The sequence below is a fragment of the Tachyglossus aculeatus genome, chromosome 9, assembly GCF_015852505.1.
Source record: "Tachyglossus aculeatus isolate mTacAcu1 chromosome 9, mTacAcu1.pri, whole genome shotgun sequence".
NCBI lineage: Eukaryota > Metazoa > Chordata > Mammalia > Monotremata > Tachyglossidae > Tachyglossus > Tachyglossus aculeatus.
Genome location: NC_052074.1, coordinates 54,799,258 through 54,823,492, shown reverse-complemented (window position 1 = coordinate 54,823,492; position 24,235 = coordinate 54,799,258). Strand labels below are relative to the sequence as shown.

The window sequence follows — 24,235 nt, the reverse complement described above, 5'->3', positions numbered from 1 at the left end:
GAGAGTGATAAGAAATCTGGATCAAGATCCTTTCAGCTGCAGCAGTACATGTAATTTCCACTCCTTTCTGTAAGCTTCAAACCCCGGGGTCACAACAACGGGGGAAATAGGGCTAAGAGAAGGTGTCCAGATACCAAACCGACAAACAGAACCTTGCTGGATCATTTATTTACCAAATTACCTCTTCTTCTGGATCATCATCCAACAGGTTTATACGTTTCTTCACCACCCGTCCAGAAGCTGTGACAGTTACTGAACTGCCTGTCTTAAAAAAATAGACATATGCAGAAAAAAAAATCAGATTTGAGACACATATGTTGAATTATAAATTAATTCTGAATTTTGAATTTGGGGCATAATCCCTAGCTTCAAAGAATTTATATTCCAAATGGTAGAGAAAGGACAAACCAAAACTCCAAATATACATTTAGAAAAAAATAAAAATGCAAGATGTATAAAACGAAAGTGTACAAATAAGAAACACAGACAGTGGTATCTTCCAAACATTCTGTGCTTCATTTGCTATTCAGCCATCCCGACGAGGTAGTGCCCTTAACTTTAAATGCCAACCCCCGGGTCTGCAAGGGTCCTGCCAGCCAGAGATATAAGTGTAGGCCTGGGTATTTGGAATAAAAGGCTCAACCAAAGTCAAAGGCTAGTAATATTATTCTGACAAGGTGGACTGGGAAAGGCCTGGTCTGTGCTATGGTTCAGAGATAAAATAATCATGTACAGGGATAGTGGCTAGGTTTGCTTGTGTGGAGGAGAAACCACAAGCTGGGAGAAGAGGACAATTAAGGAAAGATCCTTTTGATGAAGACCATTCATTTTTATGTGACACAAGTGGCAACAGGGAGTTTTTGAGAAGGGGTATGACATGAATAGATTCATGCTTGAGAAAATGATTCTCCAGGCTGGAATGTTGAAAGGCTTTAGGTAGACCTATAAAAGGATCTTTGAGGAATCCGAGAGCAAGATGATTTAGGCATATAGAGCAGAGACATCAATTTGTGATACTAAGCTGGGGAAGTGGGACAGGGTTGATGAGGGTGGAGGAGAACATCAAGGAGGGGAAGGAGGTAGCTGGTGGAGCTAACACTTGATGGTGTTGATCTTCTAGGTAAAAAAATACCATTTTGGAATAGAAGAAGTAAGGAGGGGAACACCACAGGCTTAAGGAGGGAGTTTAAAAACTTGAGACGGGTAATGTAAGCTCTGACGAGGAAACTGATGTGAGAGTCCTCTACTGAATGCACTTGGGAAAATACGGCAAAGTATGAGATGCATCCCCTGCCCAAAAGAAGCTTTTGTTCTAATGGGGGAAGATAAACGTATAATTCTACAAATGGAATAATAAATGCAAGTGATTATATAATTGAATTGACCACATATTCATAAGTATAATGGAATACTGAATGTAAGTGATTGTGTAATTGAATATACCATATATTCATAAGGGCTGAGGAAGGGCCTCGATAAATAAATGCTGAAGGTGGCTATTGTTTTGATGGCTTGAGATGTTGGGAGTTCATCGGGGAATGTTTTTAGGAGGGAGAGGGATTTTAGAAGGGCTTTGACCATGGGGGAGAGGTGTGATTGGTAAGGGGAGGAGTGACTTGCAAGTCAGGGGGACAGTATGAGGGAGGGAATGGAGTTGGGAGAGTTGAGAATGAGGGATAGTTAGCAGATTAGCTAAGGAGTTATGAAGAGAGACAGCTGGGGAGTAGTGGATGAAGAGCATCGATATGCAGGGTGGAAGAATTGGTAGAGCCTTGAAGCTGAATGTGAGGAGTCTTTGCCTGATGCAGAGGAAAATGGGAAGCCAAGGGAGGTTTTTAAGTTGCAGAGAGATATGTGCTCATCCATTACAGCAGCATATAGAATAGACTGAAGGTGGAAGAGGCTGGGGGGAGGGAGACCAGTGAGTAGCTTAGGTTCAGTAAGTCTAGCTGCAATATAACAAGAACTTGGATAAGTATGGTAGCAAGTAGTTTGGGTGGAAAAAAATGGACCAATCTGGGAGAGGATGTATAGGAAGATCTGGCAGGATTAAGTAGTGGCAATCAGAGAGTGATCCTACCACAGTCAGAGCCGAGTTGAAGGAAGGTGAGAATTTACAGAGGATTCAGTCAGTCGAATTTTGGATTCCTCTTAAAATATCACTTCTAACAGGGAATGATATATATGTGGTTATCTGTTGGAAACCATTACTAAACCTTCTCTTTCTGCCCCAAAAGCTGCATGTCTCCTTTTTAGGTACTTTTAACCTCTTGACTCGTTCTCAGAAGATGCCCCTAAAAGGTAATGGATCACCCAAGATATAAAACTATGTATGTGATTCTCAAAGGTCGATACAAATAATTCCAACCCCAAGCTTATGTGACTGAATATAGGATGAAGCCCCAGAGTAGGAATTCAGCACTGAGAATATAAAGATAAGTGGTGGTCATAAACAAATTCCAAATATACTGATATATATATATATATATATATATGGAAAGAACACATGAGGAAAGAACACATAGTCAGTTATGGTATTTAGTACATGCCAAGCACTGTGCTAAGAACCATAATAAATACAAGACAATTAAAACAGGCCAGGTCCCTGTCCTTATCAGTGTGGAATTTTTTTGCCATGCAAACAGAAGTGTTTAAACCTCACATACAGAAGAGTTGTTAATACTGTTTGGCATATTCTATCCAAATGTCAGGCATATATTATTAGCGTATACAGAGGATTTTTAAATTTATCCTCTCCTACTCAAAGCCTTACTTTATTCTCTCTGTTGGCCTTAATGACAAAATCTTCAGTGATCTGATGTTGGGAACTGTTATTTTCTATTTCCTTAAGCTTCAAAACTCTAAAACGGAAAGAAAATATAATAAAATCTATGGGCTTACATTCTGTTCTATGTCCTGAAATTTAATAAACCGACAATGAAATTACAACAAAAACACACATACTCAGTGAAGCATTCATTATATAAGTGTCCATGAAATTTTTCCAAGTTCAGGAGACTAACCTTCCTAATAAACTCTAAGTAGGAAAGCAATCGCCACTTACACAAAGCCACTTACCAGCAATATAACTTTACTTAATGAATATTTGCCACAAAGGGAAAGAAGTTACTATAGGAACCTGACCTTTTTCATTGGATAATTAAAGCTCTATAGCCTTGTCCTCTGCACCACCATGGATTTTAACAATCCATTATTTAGAAGTCAATAAATACAATACCTAGTTCGATTGCTCAGTTTTATATTGGAGTTGTGAAGATAAGTTAAACTGAATTGAAAGGCTTGTAGCATGCTTAAACAGTGCTCAGCACTTAGAACAGTGCTTTGCACATAGTAAGTGCTTAATAAATGCCATTATTATTATTATTATTATGCATGAAAAATTGAAAAGGCAAACACTAAAATAACACTCAATCTATTTAGGGCCATAATTTTTTTAAAGTTTTTTTTCTTAGAACAGATTGCACACAAATTCTGAATTTAATAGAGTTGTGCTTCAGTTCAAACACTGTCAACAGTGAGATTCAATCTATCTGTGTGTCTTTAAGAGCGATTCTTTACTCATGAATATATAGTTCTGCACCTTTTCTGACTTCTTGTCATTCAGGGAATGTGTCTACCAACTCTGCTGTACTGTAGTCTCCCAAGCACTTAGTACAGTGCTCTGCACATAGAAAGGGCTCAATAAATACCAATGATTGTTTGATTGATGTGAAGAACACTGCTTAAATCCCAATGGTTAATAGGGGAATGGTGTCCTACCACCAGGAGGACAAGCTTGGGTTGTTTTTGCAGTAGTGGTGATTCTTTGTCCTGAGACACTTGAAGTAATTTGTTTGCATTATTTAGGTCCAAATATTTCTATGGATACACTGCCCTGAGATTTGTTAAAAAAAACCCAACAAAAACTGGTTCACGCTAACATTAAAACAAAATAAATACTGATCACATACTGTGAGCAAACATTGTATTAGGAGCTTTGGACCATAAAACACTGGTCTCTGTCCTCACGGATCTTATTCAAGGCACAAAACATACTAGTTTCAGAGAAGCAAGTATCTTGTGTGACTAGTAAAGAAGCCTTGTCGTGTTCCTGTAAAATGTTTGAAATTCAAAGATGCTAAATCTAGAGTAGTGCGGGATTCTGAAATAATAGGGATAGCGGATGAGGAATCTTATACCGTCCCCACAGAAGCTAAAAAGATTAGGAGACGTAAACACCAAACTAGAACACACCCTCACAACCACTCATCTTCACAGAAGATGAACTTCTAAATGTTTCTTATCCCTTTCTTATCCCCAGCCTTTGAAAAACCCGCAAAACAGACACAAATCCTTTATGGGCCTTATATGCATTATTTCTGATAGATGAGAAAATAATCTAATTTTAAAAGTTTACTGGTGTCAAAGATTCAAAGTAGTATACTGGGTAAAATATTACGGGCCCTCAAGCCCCCATACCTTCCTAAAAACATCCTTTATCTTTTTTCACCTTTCTTTTAATTACACCCATTTCAGCAAAATTCAGTTATGAAGCTTTTCAGCCCCTATAGTTTAACTGTGGCATGATAACGGATGCCCATTTTCTCGTCCTAGAATCCCAAATCAGGGTTAGAAATGAGACCTGATGAAGATACCTGGCTCCCATTTTCTGGAATGAGTTCCTGGAGATTCTGGGTCAAAAATAGGATCCAGGCTAAAAAGGGACCTCTTTGGTTCAAGAATGGAAAACAAACAGATAGCATGGATCCCCCAACTGCATACGACAACCTGCAGGATTACCAGTGGTGGTTTAAGATGAGTTTGGGAACTGGTTTTCAGACATAAGGAAACAGAGGTGGAATTAGTTTCAAAAAAGGAACAGCCATTTGTGAGGAGTGGAAATAAGTTGACAGTTTGGATTCCCCTCTTATCTGAAGTCACATCTTAGCCAGGGAAACACAAACATGGGAGAATGTAGATCTCGTACATATTTTTGAACTGTTGTGCTTAACCTCAATAGCTACATTGTTTTAGCTGGGTTACCGTGGGCCAACATTGACTCAATTTTGTTTACATTTTTCCACACTGAGGCTATCAAAAAGATTTCAGATAATTTCATCCCTGACCACATCCCCCCACTGTTAGAAACCACACAAACATAGTAGAACTTTTACTAAAATTGAAGAACCCCTAAAATGGAGTTTTATTCTGAAAGGAATCTCCAATCCTCCCTTTGGGTCAGAATGACAAAATGCAATGATCTTTCTTTTGTCTGAATGGTAGAGAGATATTTTGGACTCTATTCCTCCCTTCACAATCACCAAATAGTCTAAGAAATTTTTACCACTGGTAATGCTGGCTACTAGACAAATAATACCCATGCACTGGAACTCTAAAATTATTCCTGCCCACCATCTCCTACAAATACAGATGCCAAAAAATACGGCGGAACGTGACTTTTAACTTTCAAATGATTTAATGCCAATACTTACTTGACCTGATTTGGGCCTACATGAATTATCCTTCCTGAGGCATCGGGATGGAAATATATCCAATCGGATTCCAAGGAACAACATTCCATTTCTTGGATTCCATTTTTCGCCTGACATTAGAGCCGGGGATTAGAGGAGGTAAACAATTTATAATTCTTCATCACTGTTAGTCACTCAAATTTGTTCAGAAACAAATCCCCTAATATCAGAGCAGATTAGAGTGGAAAGTTCATCTCCTTCCCATTCCACCAAGTGATTTCTAGAAGCAAAGAGGCTGGGAAAAAACAGGGAAACTTGGAGGGTCATCCCATGCCCCCAAATCCTCCCACTCTCCCACCCCTAAAGACACCCAACATTTGCTTTAGTTTCCTCACTGAACTTAAACTTCCTGGTTTTATATTGTAAGTATAACTTTGTGACAATAATGTGCCAACTGGACCCCCAGAAGAGCTTAAATTACAGTGATAATGTCTCTGGCTTTGCTAGCCATATGCTGCCAAACTAAAATATAAAATTTCCTATCTACACTTCTTTTCCCACTCCCATGGCATAAATATCTCAAAATTGTTCAGATTCGCAAGAAATGGCACAGGGTGGGGGCTGTTCTGCCTTGCCCTCAGATTTTGCAATGAATTCAACAGGACGTGAGGAAGTCCAGGCTTGTATACAAATGCATGAGCCCTAGCTGCTGACTCACTCCAGCTGTATATGGTTTCAGCTGCAAATAAGGAGGTTTATTACTTCATTAATGTTAATCAGAAAATGCCCTCACTGTGCAGAAAGTGGGTGGTCAGGACTAATGTGTGTGGGAGATCCTCCAGGCTCATCTCCCCTGCCTTTTCGCTGGGAGCTCAGAAGTTTTTAAAGAAATTCCTCTAGCCTCCACGGGAGGTGGGGTTGGAATAAAGAAAGGGTATAAGACGTAAAAGAGATGTAACCATGGCATGGAATGAAGCAGATTTAAACCCACCTCACCAGACCTGAGGGGCAAGATTATAATAAACTGAGATCTGTACATAATGCCCGAGACTTATTTTTCATGCCTTCATGAACAAAAGAGCAGAAGGTAGAAGAATTCAAATCACATTACAACTTTACTGAACATTTCTCTCTCTAGACTGTAAACTCATGGTGGGCAGGGAACATTCCGTGTGTACCAACTCTGTTCTACTCTTCCAACTCTCCCAAGTGCTTAGCACAGTGGTCTGCACACAGAAAGTACTCAATAAATATGACTGACTGATTGATCTAGTTTTCCCTAGTTAAGAAAATACAAGAATTGCTTCCTCCAAAAAGAGATGAGGTAGGCGCCATGGCCTAAGGGAAAGAGCATGGGACTGGAAATCATCATCCCGGCTCTGTCACTTGCCTGCTGTGTGCCCTTGTGCAAGTCACAACTTCTCGGTGCCTTAGTTTCCTTAGCTGTGAAATTGGGATAAAACTCCTTGTTTTTCCTCCCTCTTACACTGTGAGGCCAATGTGGAACAGAAACTGTTTCTGATGTGATTATCTTATGCCTACCCAAACACTTGACACATAGTAAGCACTTAAAAAATGCCATTATTTTTACATGCTAACAAAGTTGCCTGGAAGAAAAAAAGATGACTTTCTTTTTCTCTTATTTTCTCTAACTGAGGGGCTAGTACTAAAGTATATGTGTTTATAAAATTCCTGGAAGATGAAAAAAAAACAAGTCTTGGTTAGTTTAACTATTCATACCGAAAAAAAATCACCCATCACTGCACATAAAAACATTACTAGAAAAAAATTCAGGGAGGTAAATTGGACTAGTGAAGCCTTCAGCCAATTAGAAACCTGAAATAAATCATTTTTTAACAGGAATAAACAGGGGATAATTACAAAATAAAAACTACAATATAATCTTTAAAAGTGTTTCTTTGATCCCCATTTTAGCCAACTCCAGCTAGTTAGTCCTACTCTGTTCCGTGGGAGAGAAGGAATCGATCTACCCCTGATCACTTGTGATTGCAGGGTAAAATAGTGGAAATTCACAAATAGATTAGACAGGGCTTTTCAGCTGGGCATAGAACAGAGAGGTAAGAATTGAGAAATCCTGGGGAGGGGTAGGAGGGCAGGAGATAGAAAGGTGCACATAAGAACTATCTCCAGGAATATAGGACTGAGACAAGGGGTTTTCACATCCTCTTACTATGCAAAGGTCTAATGAAAAAAAGCAGGCATTACCAAAGAATGATCTTTTAAGGAACAAATATGGAAAACTCCTTTTTGTTTTTTCTTGTTTGGAGTGATGATGTAGTGCCAAGGGTATCCTCCAATCTGAAATGCGTTCTCCAGGGAAGACACTTCAAAGAGCAGTGATGGAGTGTCTGTAAAAAGGGATAATGGAAGGGTTACTTTGGGAAGCCTTACCATTCTGATACTCTTTAAGACTGTTGGTTCTTGGAATTCATAATTTTTCCATTAGCAATCATTGCTAAGATGCCAGTTACTGGATATTATGAAGATCAGTGCACATAAAGAGAAAAGGACACAACTGGGAAACTGGCTTATTAATAGCAAGTAGAAGGGCAGAAGAAGTCTTCAGACATGAGGATGAGGCAGTTTTCCAGATATCAGTACTTTCAGAATTGCCCTCAATGTAATGTTAGGTTGCCCAATCATGGTTGGGAAAACTGCAGTTGGCATGGGAAACCCTTGTACATCTCTAAGTATATCTATCTATCTATCTATATATATATATATAGATAGATAGATATACTTATACACACACATATATCAAGGAACAGTTTCAGGTTCTTCCAACCCCTCTGTTGCCACTGTCAGAGGTGGAATAACTAGGCTGGATGGACCACTGATCTGTCTGGTTTATGTTCTTTTTTTATATTCACTCTAGAGAAGGTTGCCTAGCGAAGGAGAATAATACCGATTACTAACTTTTCACATCAGATTAATTCCTACGGAATTTCAAGGTGTTTGACCATACGAAGATGCTGAAAATATAACAGAGGGAATAAACATCTCAGCAATATTGTGCATGATCATTTATAACTATCCAATCTTTCAAATATGTAAAAATACTATGCAGAGGCCATACCTGTTATTTCAATATTACAAGGAATGCCAAAAGGAGCTTCTCCCACAGTTCCAATGGCCCCACCCCAACTGCATGTACACCCTAAATCAAGTTTCTGCTTCATGAACTAAAAAAAGAAGAAAAGAAAAAAAGGCAAAACAAGGCCATTAGCATATATCAATCAATACACTGCTTAGAAAAACAATTTTAAAATATACTGCCACAAATTAATTCCATCTTTTAGATTTGTTAGGGGGTTTGGTATTACACTCTACCCCTCGCCCCCTTATGGAATTACAGTCACTTGGACACAGTCCCTGTCCCATTTTACAGATGCGGTAACTGAGGCACAGAGAAGTAAAGTGACTTGCCCAAGGTGGCACTGCAGACAAGTGGCAGAGCCAGAATGAAAACCCGAGTCCTTCTGACGCCCAGCTCTATTCGCTAGGCCATGTTGCTTCTCTCACTTCTCACAGTTTCATAGTGTAGTCAGTTTTCCAAACATGAATCCACACATATTGTGACTATTCTTTTCCTGGCATGCGGCAATCCAAAGGGAGTGGCTCTTTTTGAGCAAAGCTTCAAGGGAGCATGAAACTAAGAGGCAACAACAAAAACTCTCAGGGGCTGCCAAAGCAGACAAGTCAGCGTAAAAGAGGACAGTCTTTATTATGTACTTCCAAATTCAGTGTGGTTGGGATCATTGGTAACAGATCATTCTTTTGTAATAATTATGGTATTTACTGAGCACTTAAGTGCCAAATATTGTGCTAAACACTAGAGAAGATACACAATAATCAAATTAGAAACAGGCCTTGCCCCACACAGGAGGCAGGGAAAATGAGTATTTTATCCCCATTTTATTAGGGTCACTGAACACTGCCTCCCTTTCATCCACACCCACCTAAATTCACCATCAGAATCATCATCTCCGAATAAGACCACTAAATATATCTTCTGATGTAAATTAAATTACTCTCTCATGTGAATTTCAGTGGGGCCCAAATTTCATGTTTTATTACCTGTTCAGTGATGGTCTGGAAGCTGTAAAGTCTGACCAGACCTGAACTATGCATCACAATCAGCATTCCATGAGAAATTGTGGCATCTGTCACACTGTTGCCAAAGACCTGGGAAATAAAAGAGAGTAATAATAATAATGGCATTTGTTAAGCGCTTACTATGTGCATAGTCACCAGGGTGACAATTTATACAACACACACTGTTGCCACAAACTGTCAGAATGCCTTATATCTCTGATTATTTTTCTAGTTCTCCCTCCATCCCTACTGCCTGTGTTTTAATTTATGAATTATTTGCAATTCAACCCTTCTTTTTAAGCTACAGAATAATAAGAGGCAAGTGTTCCTTCTGAGCATGGCTCCATGACAGTAAAGGGCTGAAAAATCAACTTTGAAACCAAAGTGTTATTAGGGGAGAGCTACTGGAGGCTAAGACTCTGAACACTAATGGGATCGACATGTACACACTGAGTGAAGAACGTATCCCTTAATGAAACTGCAAAATTCATTTTGTTCAAAGAGCTTTGTGCATACCCATTAAAAAAACCTACTCTCCGTAGAAACATGAATATATTTCATCTCTCTAATTCTTAATGGATACCACTCTACCATGCACATTCGGCCAGGTGCCTATTCATAATGCTAAAATGTTCTTTACAAAGCATTTATGGAGGGAGATTTTTAATTCAGCTAATCAACATTCAAGAGATGGGGAAAGTAATTTTAATGAGAAATAACCAAATCCACAATTTCACACCTCATTTTGTTTTTTCATTCTCATTATCAGCAGTCTTATAAAATCAGATCTTTTCACTTAAAATAACATCTTGAAATTTTTAAGAAAATGTTAAATGTAGATTAGACAAGGATGATGAATATTGACATCAGTCTGATCCCTATTTTCCTTAATGTCTTAGTGCCCAATTCTGCTACTATTTCTGAATTCCTTGGAATTTCAAAATTCATCCTGCTACATTCTCATTATTTATTTCATATATTTGTACATATTTGTAGCAGCTTATGAAAGAGACGCTCTTTACAAGTTACAATTTATACCAGGAAAGTAGAGGAGAATGCTGTAAACATCAAGCACTGTTTTAAGTTCTGGGTTAGATACAAGTTTATCAGGTTGGACACGATTCTTGTCCCACATGGGTCTCACAATCTAAGTAGAAGGGAGTAGGGTTTAATCGCTAATTTACAGTTGAGGAAACTGAGAAATAGAGAAGTTAAGTGACTTGTCCAAGGTCACACAGCAAGCAATTGGCAGAACTGGAATTAGAACCCAGGTCCTCTGACTCCCTGCCCCCTCTTTCCATGGGGAGAGTGAGTTGGTTAAAAAATAAATGTTGAAATCATTCAATGGTATTTATTGAGTGCTTACTGCATGCAGAGCTCTGTATTGAGTGCTTGGGAGAGTAAGGTTCCACAGAGTTGGTGAAAGAAATGGTAAAATTTTTGTAGTATTGGTATTTGCTAATAGCCCGCTCTAAACATGACAAGATAGATAGATAGGGCTACATCTTTACGGCTCATTTGACATTTTTTATTTAAAAAACCATGATTCTTCAACTATTTATCCCTTTAGCCTGCCATTTAAACACTCTAAAAAGACTCGTAAAAATCACTTCACTCATTTAGCCCTTTCTATTGAAGAGGTCTAGAATTGATTACAGAATCTTCCTTATTAGCTAATTTTATGTCATATTTGTGAGGCTTACAGATGTCAAGCATCAACACCCTCATTTTAGGAGACATAGAAAATTGGCCAAAAGGTTAAAATAACTTCCAAAAAGTAACGGAGTAGTTGATCAAACCTTCCCAATTCCAGGGTGTAGCCTTTAACAACAATGATGCGCTGTGGTTTTGCTGTGAACTACTAGCCCAGTTATATTTCCTTTTGTGACATAAAAGGGGGATGTCTGCCAGTTACTATTAGGTCCTTATCCACATCTTTATGCAATTTATTCCCCTCAATCTAAGGGGGGAAATCTCAAGGCAGAATACTCATCTCTCAAGGCAGTAAAAAGATGAAACTGACACCAACAAAAACCCAAATAGCCTATCAATATACTATAATTTCTGGGACAAGATAAGAGAGGACTCTCACCTAAGGTTCCAGGTGGATGTTTTGAATTTAATCAATTTGTATTGAGTACTGACTGTATGTAGAACGCTATACTATGAACTCGAACGAAGCAGCATGGGACAGTGGAAAGAGCAGAGTACTGGGAGTCAGAGGGCCTGTGTTCTAATCCTTGCTCTGCCAATTGCTTACTGTGAGACCTTGGGCAAGTCGCTTAACTTCCTTGTGCCTCAGTTCTCCCTCCTATTTAGACGGTGAGCCCCATGTAGGGCAGGGACTGTGTCTACCCTAATTCACTTGTATCTACCCCAGTGCTTAGAACATTGACACATAGTAAGCACTTAACAAAAACCGTTAAAAAAGACTTGGTAGACATCATCCCTGCCCTCAAGAAGCTTAGAGTAGAAGCAGCATGGCTCAATGGAAAGAGCCCGGGCTTTGGAGTCAGAGGTCATGGGTTCAAATCGCAGCTCCACCATTTGTCAGCTGTGTGACTTTGGGCAAGTCACTTAACTTATCTGAGCCTCAATTACCTCATCTGTAAAATGGCGATTAAGAGTGTGAGCCCCCTTGGGACAACCTGATCACTTTGTCACCTCCCCAGCACTTAGAACAGTGCTATGCACATAGTAAGCAATTAATAAATGCCATTATTATTATTATTATTATTATTATTATGGATAAGGACATTAAAATAATCTACAGTTAGGGGAAACGGCAGAGTATAAGAATATGAACATAAATGCCGTGGAGTGGGTGGTGACTGTTAAAGTGCTTAAGTGGTACAGGCCCGCGTGCATAGTTGGAGAAATGAGGGGTTATTTAGGCAAGGCCTCTTACAGGTGATATGAAGTGCATGGGCTAGGTTATAGAAGGAGATTAGCGAGGTAAAGTGAGAGGGGGGAAGACGGGGGAGAAATGGATGGGAAACTATTGGAGGTTTTTGAGGAGCGAGGAGGATTTAACTTTCTTTTAGAAAAATGATCTGGGGAGCAGGGTAAAGTTGAAATTTTTGAAGTTGATTTTGAAATGTTTCCTGCAGTGTCTTTCCAAATCTGGTTTAAAACTGCAAAATCCCACTCACTTCATTAACTATTACCAATGGCAGAAATATCTTCTGGTAGTTTGAATAAACAAAAATGAAAAACCAAACACCCAAATCAAGAGGCATTCAAAAAAATGCAGAAATAATAGAAGTGATTCTGAATCTTGAAAACAAGAATAATCAGCAAATCTTTGTGGTTTTGATTCTCCAACTTCCAAAGTGGGACTTTCAGCTATTTTAATACTTAACTTGTATAAAGCACTTCAAACCACTTTACAGTCTAATTAATTAGCCCAAACATTATCTCTACAAGATGGGCAGTTCATTATCCCCTTCGGCAGAGAAAGAAACACTAATCAGTTAAGAGCCTGGCATAATGCCAATCGTAGAGTTAATATTTGAGTTAAAAGTGGGGCTCAATTTCTGATTCCCATCCTAAATTCAGATTTTAGGACATGTTACTTCCATCAGCATTCACTTTCACAAATTAAGGTTTTCTTGGTCTAAAAGCAGCCCTGGGAAGAGCCATATTCCCCTAAGCCTAAAAATTTACAGTGGGAGAATAAAGTAGAAAGCAGGTCGTACCAAACTTGCTGTGGTTAGACTCTACAGCTTGTGGAAAAGGGAATGGGAGAACTGGTAAAAATGTTTTGTTATGCTAAAACATTTATTTCTTTGCCAGGCTGGTTTCACACCTTTGATTTTGTGGAATTAAGTGTTGTCTGTTCACCAATATTAAGGCCACCCAAATTGTAGGAAACTGCCCCCATAGCAGCCAGCATTTTTTCAGATATCAGCAAGGCAGCAAAGCTGCCTACAGAAGAGCTCTGATCTTCAGAATCTCTCCAGCACCAGCAGCTAGTCTCACTGCATGTTGGCCTTCCTAATTAAGTTTGAGAGGTGGTTTTTTGTTTTGTTTTTTTAAAGAAATCCTGATTTTCCACTCCAGGGTGTCCAAACCCACCCAGACCCCCAGAATTCTCTTTTGTCCATGCGGCCTAAAACACTACCTCTGTGCCTTCCCTCAACTAAACTACTAAGGGTTTTGCACAGGTTTAAAAAATATTTGCCAGGAGCTATCACCATTCCAAAAAAAAGTGGGGGAAAAAAGAACCTGGTAAACCACCAAGAATGGGGCCTATAAGCCGTACTGTAGCTACTCTCCCTCTGAAAATTCAGGACTGCAAGGGACCCTAGGTTCACCTGGGTCATGCTTTAAATATTAGTCTCACTTGCTTATGGGTGACATAAAAACAACAATTCAGGTGGTTTCAAAACATCAGGCAAATAAGAATTGTAGCCCTGAAGTATGAAAAGTTCTGCGCAAGCTCGGGCTGGCCTGCTTTGGCCCAGCCATGAACTCCATCTGGATCCAGGTAGGTTGAACCTCTTACCCTGTTTCCAGCTGGAGGTAAAGAAGGTAGATACTGGGTGGGAATCAGCCACTGTCATGCTGTCCTAAATATTACAGTCACGCTTTCAACCTGGTCCCATGGAACTTAGAATCCCAGCAGTCTACATGAATGACGAGCAGATAGCAACACTAAATACGAAGCTCTGCTCTCCATTTGGGCTGGATATGCACCGGATCAGACTAGGACCCCTCAATCTGGCAACGTTGGGACAAAGGTGTATCTGGCTGAACTACTTTACTTTGGTCCAGGCTGTCTCCTGAATCCCCTGTTTACCACATACTGAATCACAGTTTGTTCAGAAGGAGGCACTTACTTTTTTATTAATCTCCAGCACTCCTATAAGTGAAAGAGGGAGGACACTGAACACACCAAGGTACAAGAGTACAGATTGCTGAATGCCTGCCTAGAAAGAAAAAGGTAAAATTAGAGCCCATTGAGCACAGTATTGTCTGAAGTATAAGAATTGTTTTCGTGAGTAGGTAATGTCTTCCTGAAATGCCAAGTTATTTAGAACTAGTCAGGTTAGGTATCACTAGAGGAATGTGTATTTAAAAAATCCAAAAAAACTTCCATTATTTTAGCATAAAATGAAAAATGATTAACAGAATAATAATTGTGGTATTTAAGTGCCTACTATGTGCCAAGAACTGTTCTAAGCGCTGGATGGGGAGAACAGGGTAGATTGTAGTGATTTTGTGAAGGTAGAATGGATAGGATTTGGTGACACTGAATACGTGTGTTGCATGAGAGAGATGAGTTGAGGACAAGATTAAGGTTATGGACATGAATTACTGCTTAATACTACTACTACTGAAAATAAATATAATTGATAAAAATGAAAACAAGCAAATAACGAATAAATGGATACATTCACAAGTGCTATGGGTGGCCGATGGGATGATATAACCAGAAAGGTAAGGATTAGTAGCTGTTTAAGGTTTACAAAGTGGGGAGGGGCCTGGACAGAGATTTGAGATGTGGGAGCTCAATGCAGAGGAAGGGTGTGGGCAATGGGTTAGAGGCAGAAAAGTCAAGAGAATCAGGTAGTTAAAAGGTTAGCTTTGGAGGGACCATGAGTGTAAGCTGGGGGGTAGGAAAGGTAAAATGGTAGAAAGTTAAGGAGAAACTTGAAACCAAAAATATTACTTCTTATCCCTTTTCCCTTTCTAATCTTATCCAGTACCATTACACAAGTCTTTGTGCCTAGTGAGGAGGGATCCTGATAGCCAGACATAACCCGCCTATTCAAGCCTATCTGTTCTGGAGCCCTACACCATTCTGTGGTATTACAGCCCTGTCCTCCACCTGCCTGAAGAAATCAAATGACTGGAAAAAAGAATGAGGAGTAATGTGAGATACAAAAAGGGGAAAGTGGGAAGACAAAGAGACTACATTAGAGGACAGACAGAGGGACAGTGAAGTAGAAAAAGTCACAGAAAAGACACAAATAGAAAATGATATAGTAATCTCAACAGCAGTCATTCTTATAAGTTCAAGCTATTGGGAAATTAGAAGAAAGGATCAGGGAGTGAAGAGGAAGATCAGTGAGGAAAATTAGAGTTGTCAAAAGAGCAGATGATAAAAGTGTGGATCGGGGTTTTGAAAAAGAGAATTTTGAGAAAGGGGAGAATCTAAGGGATTGATAGCTTGAATGTTGGGAAAGGTGGATAATGAAGAATCAAGGACTCCATATGGAAATAGATGACCACTTCACAAGTACAAATGCATTTGGATAATGAGAGTTGAAATTTAACGTGAATCAGTGTCACACAATCTGATTAAAGGTACAACAACAGGGCAGCACATGGGAAAAAGTCAAGTCACTGATTAATTTTTATAGGATTCCCCAACATGTCAGGTCTCTAGATTATTATTAAATTCCAGGTTCCCTACAGATCTGCCTTTACAGATTATCTCTTTTGATAAGAATATCTCCTCTGACCACATTTTAAAGAAACCTACCTGTCTGGCTACTGCCGTAACTTTGTTCTGAGCTGACTTTACAACAATGACTTCTTGAGGGGTATCCCAACTCAAATACCTATTGATAAAAAAGGAGGGGGGAGGGGAAGATTCTTGATGAAGAGTCAATCTTTAATAATATTCTGGAAAAGTCACAAAGAATGGATGAACTATTATATGAGCCAAAGCAAATGCGATTTTGTTGTCTGGATTCATTCATTCAATCTTATTTATTGAGCGCTTACTGTGTGCAGAGCACTGTACTAAGCGTTTGGGAAGTACAAGTTGGCAACATATAGAGACAGTCCCTACCCAACAGTGGGCTCATCTTACTGACCATGCACTCTAGCATAAAGCAGTTTACTAAAAGGAAAATCCACTGGATTGGAACTCAATGTGATTTTGGGATTTTGCTTTTTACATAAGGAATTCTCAATAAAATGTTGTTAGTTATGATGATGGAAGTGCAGAAGTCCTGCACTGAGCAGCATAGCTCAGTGGAAAGAGCCCAGGCTTGGGAGTCAGAGGGTATGGGTTCTAATCCCGGCTCCGCCACTTGTCGGCTGTGTGACTTTGGGCAAGTCACTTAACTTCTCTGTGCCTCGGTTACCTCATCTGTAAAAACGGGGATTAAGACTGTGAGCCCCACGTGAGACAACCTGATCACCTTGTATCCCCCCAGTGCTTAGAACAGTGCTTTGCACATAGTAAGCACTTAATACTATCTTTATTATGATTACCATAATCATAATGGTAATAATCATAATTTTTAGACTGTGAGCCCACTGTTGGGTAGGGACTGTCTCTATATGTTGCCAATTTGTACTTCCCAAGCGCTTAGTACAGTGCTCTGCACATAGTAAGCGCTCCATAAATACGATTGATGATGATTACCATTATTATACTACATTCAAAAGGCATGCGGACTATGAGGAGTTTAAAATTAAACATTTAAAGTCAGATTACATTTAGTGATTTTTATAGCCTTTGGATGTATCAGTTATAAAACTTTTAATTTAATTCGAATAAGTTAATGGTGAAAGGGCAGGTCTTTTGCTCTGCCCTTCTAGAACATCAGCCTACATTTTGGGAATCAAAACTCGGCTGTAAAATCCTGAGACACAGAGATTTATCATATTAAACCACAACAATTTAATCCTGAAGAAAACTCATTCTTCCTTACTCTACGATAAAGGAAATAATACACTGTAGCAAAACCCTAAGATACAAGCTCCCAACAAAGAATTTTACAAATTGTAAATTAAAACATATCCTTTCTATATAATCAATACCATTTAACAGAAGAGTCTTGGCTAGTTAAACCTCAAAAATGTTGAATACCTGAATTTGCAGTAGGAAGCAAGATATACTTTTTCAAGTATTTCTCCAGTAGTTACAGATATACGAAGAAGCCAATTTTGTGCTGTCAGTGCGATAAGGGAAGATTTATAGTCGGATGGATTAAGCGGCATGTCCCCCTGAACAAAAAATAAATTGGGAACATTTAGCCGAGAATGTCACACTATCAATCATCCAAGTAAAACAACAAAATCTACAACAAATCGTTGTTCAATAAGCAGCCCAATAGAGAAGCACATGCAGCAGCTCTATTAATACGGAAGGGGAGAGTTGTGTCCCATGTAATTCCTTTCAATGTAAACTTTTTAATCAGTCACAAAAATTCAATGTCTGAAATAGGCACTGGAAGTTGATTCTATTGTTCTTTTACTCCATTATTGTTTTAACACTCATTTCCCTCATTGGCAGTATAATTTTTAATTATTCACTCTTTTCTTCTACATTATTCCAACTTATGCTCTTTGCTTTTTCTAAACTAACCTCCTAACTATCCCTTGCTTATGATTCTCCCCTTCTCTGAACACGGCTTACACCTTTCCCCCTGCATGCAACTTCCTTCCTTTCAAATATGCCAACCAGAGTCCTCTCCACCCCTGGTCATACCGCCTTAGAACTCATGAATATACCAGCTTATCTATTACTTATTTAGCTTTTTTACCTATCATTTGTATCTAAACCCTTGCTCATTATCTATTGTATATTTGGTCATTTGTGTCTACTAATGACCTCCACTAGATTAGAAGGCTCTTGAGGGCAAAGGGTTGTGTCTTCTTCTATTGAGTGTTCCTGAGTATTATTACGACTAGTCATCATCATCATCAATCGTATTTATTGAGCGCTTACTGTGTGCAGAGCACTGTACTAAGCGCTAGTCCAGCCCTCTCTGCCTATAATGGGTCCTTAAATACTGGTGGTGATTACTTTGAAATGACATGAATTCTTTGTCCCTTGAAGAGGCAAAAAACATGCTTCATCCTTCCCCACTTCCAATTAAAAATGAACTAAGAATTAATGAACAAAAATTGGAATGGGGGTGCTACAGGAAACAGGACCGTCCTAAAGAATGTAGCCTTTATTGCCAGTGGCACTGGAGGAGGGGATTTGGTTGAGCTGCAGCCACAGGGTGGGAGTCTAATGCAGGAAGTGGGAAAAGAACAGAAAGCCCTCATTTGGTTTGAGAATAAGAGGTTGAGCTTAAAATAGAGACCAATGGGGTTGCTTGACTTATGAGAAGAGTAGGACAGAACAGGACCTAGATATTTCTAAATCTGTGGCACGACTGCATTTCTTAATTCTATCCTACACCCATCATTAATAGCAATTATATATTGAGCCATACTACTCTTTGTACTGCATTGTTCTGACTGCTGTGGAAGTTAGAAAGAAGCCCTCCCTGCTGTCACTGCCTTTTACCCACCTAAGAATATACAAACAAAAAACTTTCCATCCCCAGCCCATAGTCCCCTAACTGGTTACAACTGTTCAACTATTTGAGCTTGGGGGCCTGGGGGAGAAACCTACTGCAAAATTTTGCTTGGAGTGGGGAATGAAGGGAGAAAGATAGGCAGGAGAAGTGGAATTCAAACGCCACTTCATTTTTGCTTCTGAATGAATTTTCCTTTTCAAAACCCTCAGACAGTATTTAAAAGGCATATGAACCATGTCTGGAAGGGTTTATCTTGAACTGACCAAAAATCAAGTAATACCCATGCATTTCTATATAACTTATTCTGCCTGGGTCCCCTTAAATCCTAAAATGACATTATTCACTGGGTTTGTGAATTTTCTTTTATAGGAAAATTGCTCATCTAACTGGGAGAAAGCATGTTCTATTTTAAGTAACTTCAGGCTGGCGTCAAAGTATAGCCTTCTCTTGATGCTCAACATGGCTCAAGTCTTTCACCCAAAATGTCGTTCACTTCAAACAAAAAGGGAAAATGTTAAATGGAGGCATCCTGTTTTTATAGTTTGCCCCATTTTTTTCAATAGCTCATTCTGATTTGCTGAAAAATCCAATGATGAACTGTCTGGTTTTCCCCAAATAAGGAGATACCTCCAAGCCGCTACTTAGGTTACAGTTTGGGGGAGAAAATAGGGGGGAAACCTTTACAAACCTTTATATAAATTATACTGTTAAATCTTCTTATGAACACAGGTAACCTGCCCTGAAAAACTATAGAAATTAGAAAAGATTCATGATGTCATTAAATCTTTAACTTGTCTTTTGATTTTCAAAGCATTACACAATATATTTATATAGTAAGCGCACAATAAATACGATTGATATATGCATATATTTTTATTTACATATACATACATACGCATAATATTTTAAAATTCACTTCTGGATCAGAGTAAGTAAAAATACCTTATTAGGAGGCAGCAATGGCTTTCAAGTTCAAGCAGTCAAAATTACACTATTTTGGTTTCCAGTTTTCCGCAAAATAATAAATGGCTCTTCTAGATTAAAATAGGATTTTGAAAACAAATCTTACCACTGAACATTCCCACAATAAAGCATCCTCTATTTTTTCTGATTTGGAACACTTTGGCATTTCATAAAGCTTTCTTGGCTCTGAAGCAACACTGAGACAAAAGGATTTCAAATTATTAGTCTATTTCATAAACTGCTTTTTACAGATCATTCTATCCTCAAATATCATAGCAAAATAAATCTCACGAGGCTGTTAGTAAAATGGAATAATTCTTTTCAAACTAATGCTATTAAGATGAAGCTCTGCTGAGGAAAACTGGAGGGGACGGCTCAGCCTCTGGATATTTTCACTTTTAAATCAGATGCACAGTTTAAAAACTGACTGCTTAGGTACCGTCTCAAATGAGGATCGGGTGCCAGAATTAGCCTTTTTTTTCTTTTCCAGAGATCAAAGTTTAAATAGAATCAAAGTTTAAATAGAACAGCACTTCATAGGATGTTAAATATACTCAGTTTTCACTGTGCAAAAGCAGAATAGGGAATGTTCTTTCGACAGTGAGTTGGGCATATGTACAGGGCATTAGATATGGCAAATGTTACTACAGCATGAGTTTTCCTTAATGTGGGGTTCCACAAAAATGCAACCACTGAATTACAGGAGAACTCAGTGTACTACCTTTCTTTGGTAGGCTATGAGGACGATGCCCTTAGATGACACTGGAGAAAGAGATTCATTTTCTTTTATTATCGACTCTTAAAGCTCCAAGCTATACCACTCACAATCAGTACAAAATTATCTTCCAAAATAGTGATAAATTAAAGCACAAAGTATATTTCCCCAACACAAACCTAATTATTTGAACTTATTACCTCTTTTTAGCTGACTATCTTCTAAGTGGATCTATGGCACAAAACAGCAATATTTTCAAATAACCAACACTTCACTTGAAATAGCTACCTACCTATAATACAGTTTATCACCTCGATTCAGAAACAACAGAAGTGAAATTTAAAACAGTAGGATTTTAAAGGACATTTAAATTTCCCTAGATTAGGCTAAAGCTCTGCATTCATTCTGCATTGCGTGACTTTAGGCAAGTCACTTCACTTCTCTGGGCCTCAGTTACCTCATGTGTAAAATGGGGATGAAGACTGTGAGCCCCCTTGGGACAACCTGATCACCTCAGCTCAGAACAGTGCTTTGCACATAGTAAGCGCTTTAATAAATGTCATTATTATTATTCAACATTTCTTATCTTGCTAATTTAGGTAGCGATAACACAGATTTTCATGAGAGAATTACCTGCAGACACAGGACCGATAATTGTCAAAATAAATTCTTCCTCTCTCGTAGGCAATAGGAGATTTGGAATGTGTTGTCCAAACATTCTTGAATTTAGTACTTTCCTAAAAGATACAATGAATATTGTGGACTCATGTCTCTAGAACTTCAGTGCAACAACGGATTCAATAAGTGTGCAGTGGGTATGTTCTTTGCATGAATGATATGGTAATTTTTAGTAATTGCGTGAATCAACAACACATTAAATGCACAGCTACAGCCCTTCAATGGACATTACAGCACAGTGTTGTAGATGGAAGGGGAAGCTGAGGGGAAAACATACTATACAATTTTCTTATTTAAATAATATTTATAAATTTTCCTTAGTCTGCTTACTTTGCATTTTACCTAAAAAATGTCAGGTGCAGTAATTATATACTAGCTCTTCCTCGCTCTCAATTCTTCTTCAAGCTTTTGCCTCACCTGAGTTTCTTCTCTTCTGTACAAAATTGGGGAAAATCTATGGAAGCACAAAACTGGAAACTTACTGAGCTATTAATAATGAGCTGATATTCCAGTTTACCCATTTTTCATAACTATTTCCCCTCTCTAGCTTTGGGTCTCTCTTAAAGCCCCAAATAACAACAGAGTGGAAAAAAATAAACATGAATCTGGAGTCAGGACACCTGGGCTCTGATCAATCAATCAATCAATCGTATTTATTGAGCACTTACTGTGTGCACAGCACTGTACTAAGCACTTGGGAAGTACAAGTTGGCAACATCTAGAGACAGTCCCTACCCAACAGTGGGCTCACAGTCTAAAAGGGGGAGACAGAGAACAAAACCAAACATACTAACAAAATAAAATAAATAGAATAGATATGTACAGGTAAAATAGAGTAATAAATATGTACAAACATATATACAGGTGCTGTGGGGAAGGGAAGGAGGTAAGATATGGGGATGGAGAGCGGGACGAGGGCGAGAGGAGGGAAGGGGCTCAGTCTGGGAAGGCCCCCTGGAGGAGGTGAGCTCTCAGTAAGCACAAATCGGCAACATATAGATACGGTCCCAGTCCTGGCCGGATTTCCATTAATAGTAGTAATAATGATGGCCTTTTTTAAGCACTTACTAGGTGCCAAGCACTGTTCTAAGCGCTGGAAGGGATACGAGGTAATCAGGTCATCCCACATGGGGCTCACAGTCTTAATCCCCATTTTACAGATGAGGTAACTGAGGCCCAGAGAAGTTAAGTTTCTAGACTGTGAGCCCACTGGTAGGTAGGGACCGTCTCTATATGTTGCCAACTTGTATTTCCCAAGTGCTTAGTACAGTGCTCTGCACACAGTAAGCGCTCAATAAATATGATTGATGGATTAAATGACTTGCCCAAAGTCACACAGCTGACGAGTGGCGGTGTTGAGATTAGAACCCACGACCTCTGACTCCCAAACCCGGGCTCTTTCCACTGAGCCACGCTGCTTCTTAGGCACTTACTATAAGCAGAGAACACTGTACTAGACTATACACTGGCTGGGGTAATAATAATTTTTCTCTGTCTCCCCCTTTTAGACTGTGAGCCCACTGTTGGGTAGGGACTGTCTCTATAGGTTGCCAATTTGTACTTCCCAAGCGCTTAGTACAGTGCTCTGCACATAGTAAGCGCTCAATAAATACGATTGATGATGATGATGATGATGATGGTATCTGTCTGTCTCCCCCTTCTAGATTGTGAGCCCGTTGTTGGGTAGGGACCGTCTCTAGATGTTGCCGACTTGTACTTCCCAAGCGCTTAGTACAGTGCTCTGCACACAGTAAGCGCTCAATAAATACGATTGAATGAATGAATGAATGAATGATGAGCAGTTACTGTGTGTCGAGCACACTTGTAAGCGCTGGGGTAGATACGAGGTAAACAGGTTGGACACAGGCCTTGCTCCACAGGGGACCCGTGGTCTAAGTAGGAAGGAGAACAGCAGAGAAGAAGCGTGGCCTAGCAGATAGAGCACGGGCAAATGGGGAAGGCCCAGACCATCCAAGTCAGAGGACCTAGTTTCTAATCCTGGCTCCCCCCACTTGCCTGCTGTGTCACCTTGGGCAAGTCACTTAACTTGTCTGTGCTTCAGTTACCTCATCTGTAAAATGGGGGTTAAGACTGTGAGCCACTTGTGGAACATTGACAGCATCCAACCTGATTTGCTTTTAACTACCCCAGTACACAGTAAGCACTTAATCAATCAATCGTATTTATTGAGCTCTTACTGTGTGCAGAGCACTGTACTAAGCGCTTGGGAAGTACAAGTTGGCAACATATAGAGACAGTCCCTACCCAACAGTGGGCTCACAGTCTAAAAGACTTAACAAATACCATTAAGAAAAATTTGAATCCCCATTTGATAGATGAGGAAACTGAGGCACAGAGCAGTTAAGTGACTTGCCCAAGGTCATAAAGCAGGCAAGTGGTGGAACTGGGATTAGAACCCAGATCTTCTGACTCCAAGGCCTGTGCTCTTTCTGTTATGCAACACTGCTCTTCTTCTGCAGCAGCACAAGCCTCATCAGGCTCCCTCCACTGTTGGGTAGGGACTGTCTCTATATGTTGCCAACTTGTACTTCCCAAGCGCTTAGTACAGTGCTCTGCACACAGTAAGCGCTCAATAAATACGATTGATTGATTGATTGATCATCAAGGAGAGGGCAAAGTGCCGTTGCTTTTAAGGAGAAAATAGTTGCTGGTTTTCACTGACACAGTAATAACAGCTTTTTCCAAAACACTTCCAGATCGGTTATGTCTGCTTATGCTCACACCATCTTTTTGAGGTAAGGAGGCTTCAGTAGCCCCATTTTACAGATGAAGAAACTGAAATGTAAACTATTATTTGCCCGAGATCATACTTGCCCAAGGTCAGTGGAAGAAACTGGGATCAGAATGATCAGATGACCCCCATCTTACCTCCTTCTCTTCCCCACAGCACCTGTATATATGTATATATGTTTGTACATATTTATTACTCTATTTATTTATTTATTCATTTTACTTGTACATATCTATTCTATTTATTTTATTTTGTTAGTATGTTT

The 24,235-nt window shown here is 39.3% G+C and overlaps 1 protein-coding gene across 2 annotated transcripts in view; it reads right to left on the bottom strand.

Moving 5' to 3' along the window:
• DCAF17 (DDB1 and CUL4 associated factor 17) overlaps window positions 1-24,235 on the bottom strand; it is a 28,590-nt gene that overhangs the window by 2,283 nt on the left and 2,072 nt on the right. For both annotated transcript variants that reach the window (XM_038751356.1, XM_038751357.1), the window contains exons 2-12: window positions 21,174-21,277; window positions 19,932-20,022; window positions 17,419-17,555; window positions 16,078-16,156; window positions 14,429-14,518; window positions 9,570-9,677; window positions 8,569-8,674; window positions 7,698-7,840; window positions 5,493-5,602; window positions 2,774-2,861; window positions 182-265 (exon numbers count right to left, since the gene is read on the bottom strand). In XM_038751356.1, the coding sequence (XP_038607284.1) occupies window positions 182-265; window positions 2,774-2,861; window positions 5,493-5,602; window positions 7,698-7,840; window positions 8,569-8,674; window positions 9,570-9,677; window positions 14,429-14,518; window positions 16,078-16,156; window positions 17,419-17,555; window positions 19,932-20,022; window positions 21,174-21,277 (1,140 nt within the window). The remainder of the gene's footprint in view (window positions 1-181; window positions 266-2,773; window positions 2,862-5,492; window positions 5,603-7,697; window positions 7,841-8,568; window positions 8,675-9,569; window positions 9,678-14,428; window positions 14,519-16,077; window positions 16,157-17,418; window positions 17,556-19,931; window positions 20,023-21,173; window positions 21,278-24,235) is intronic.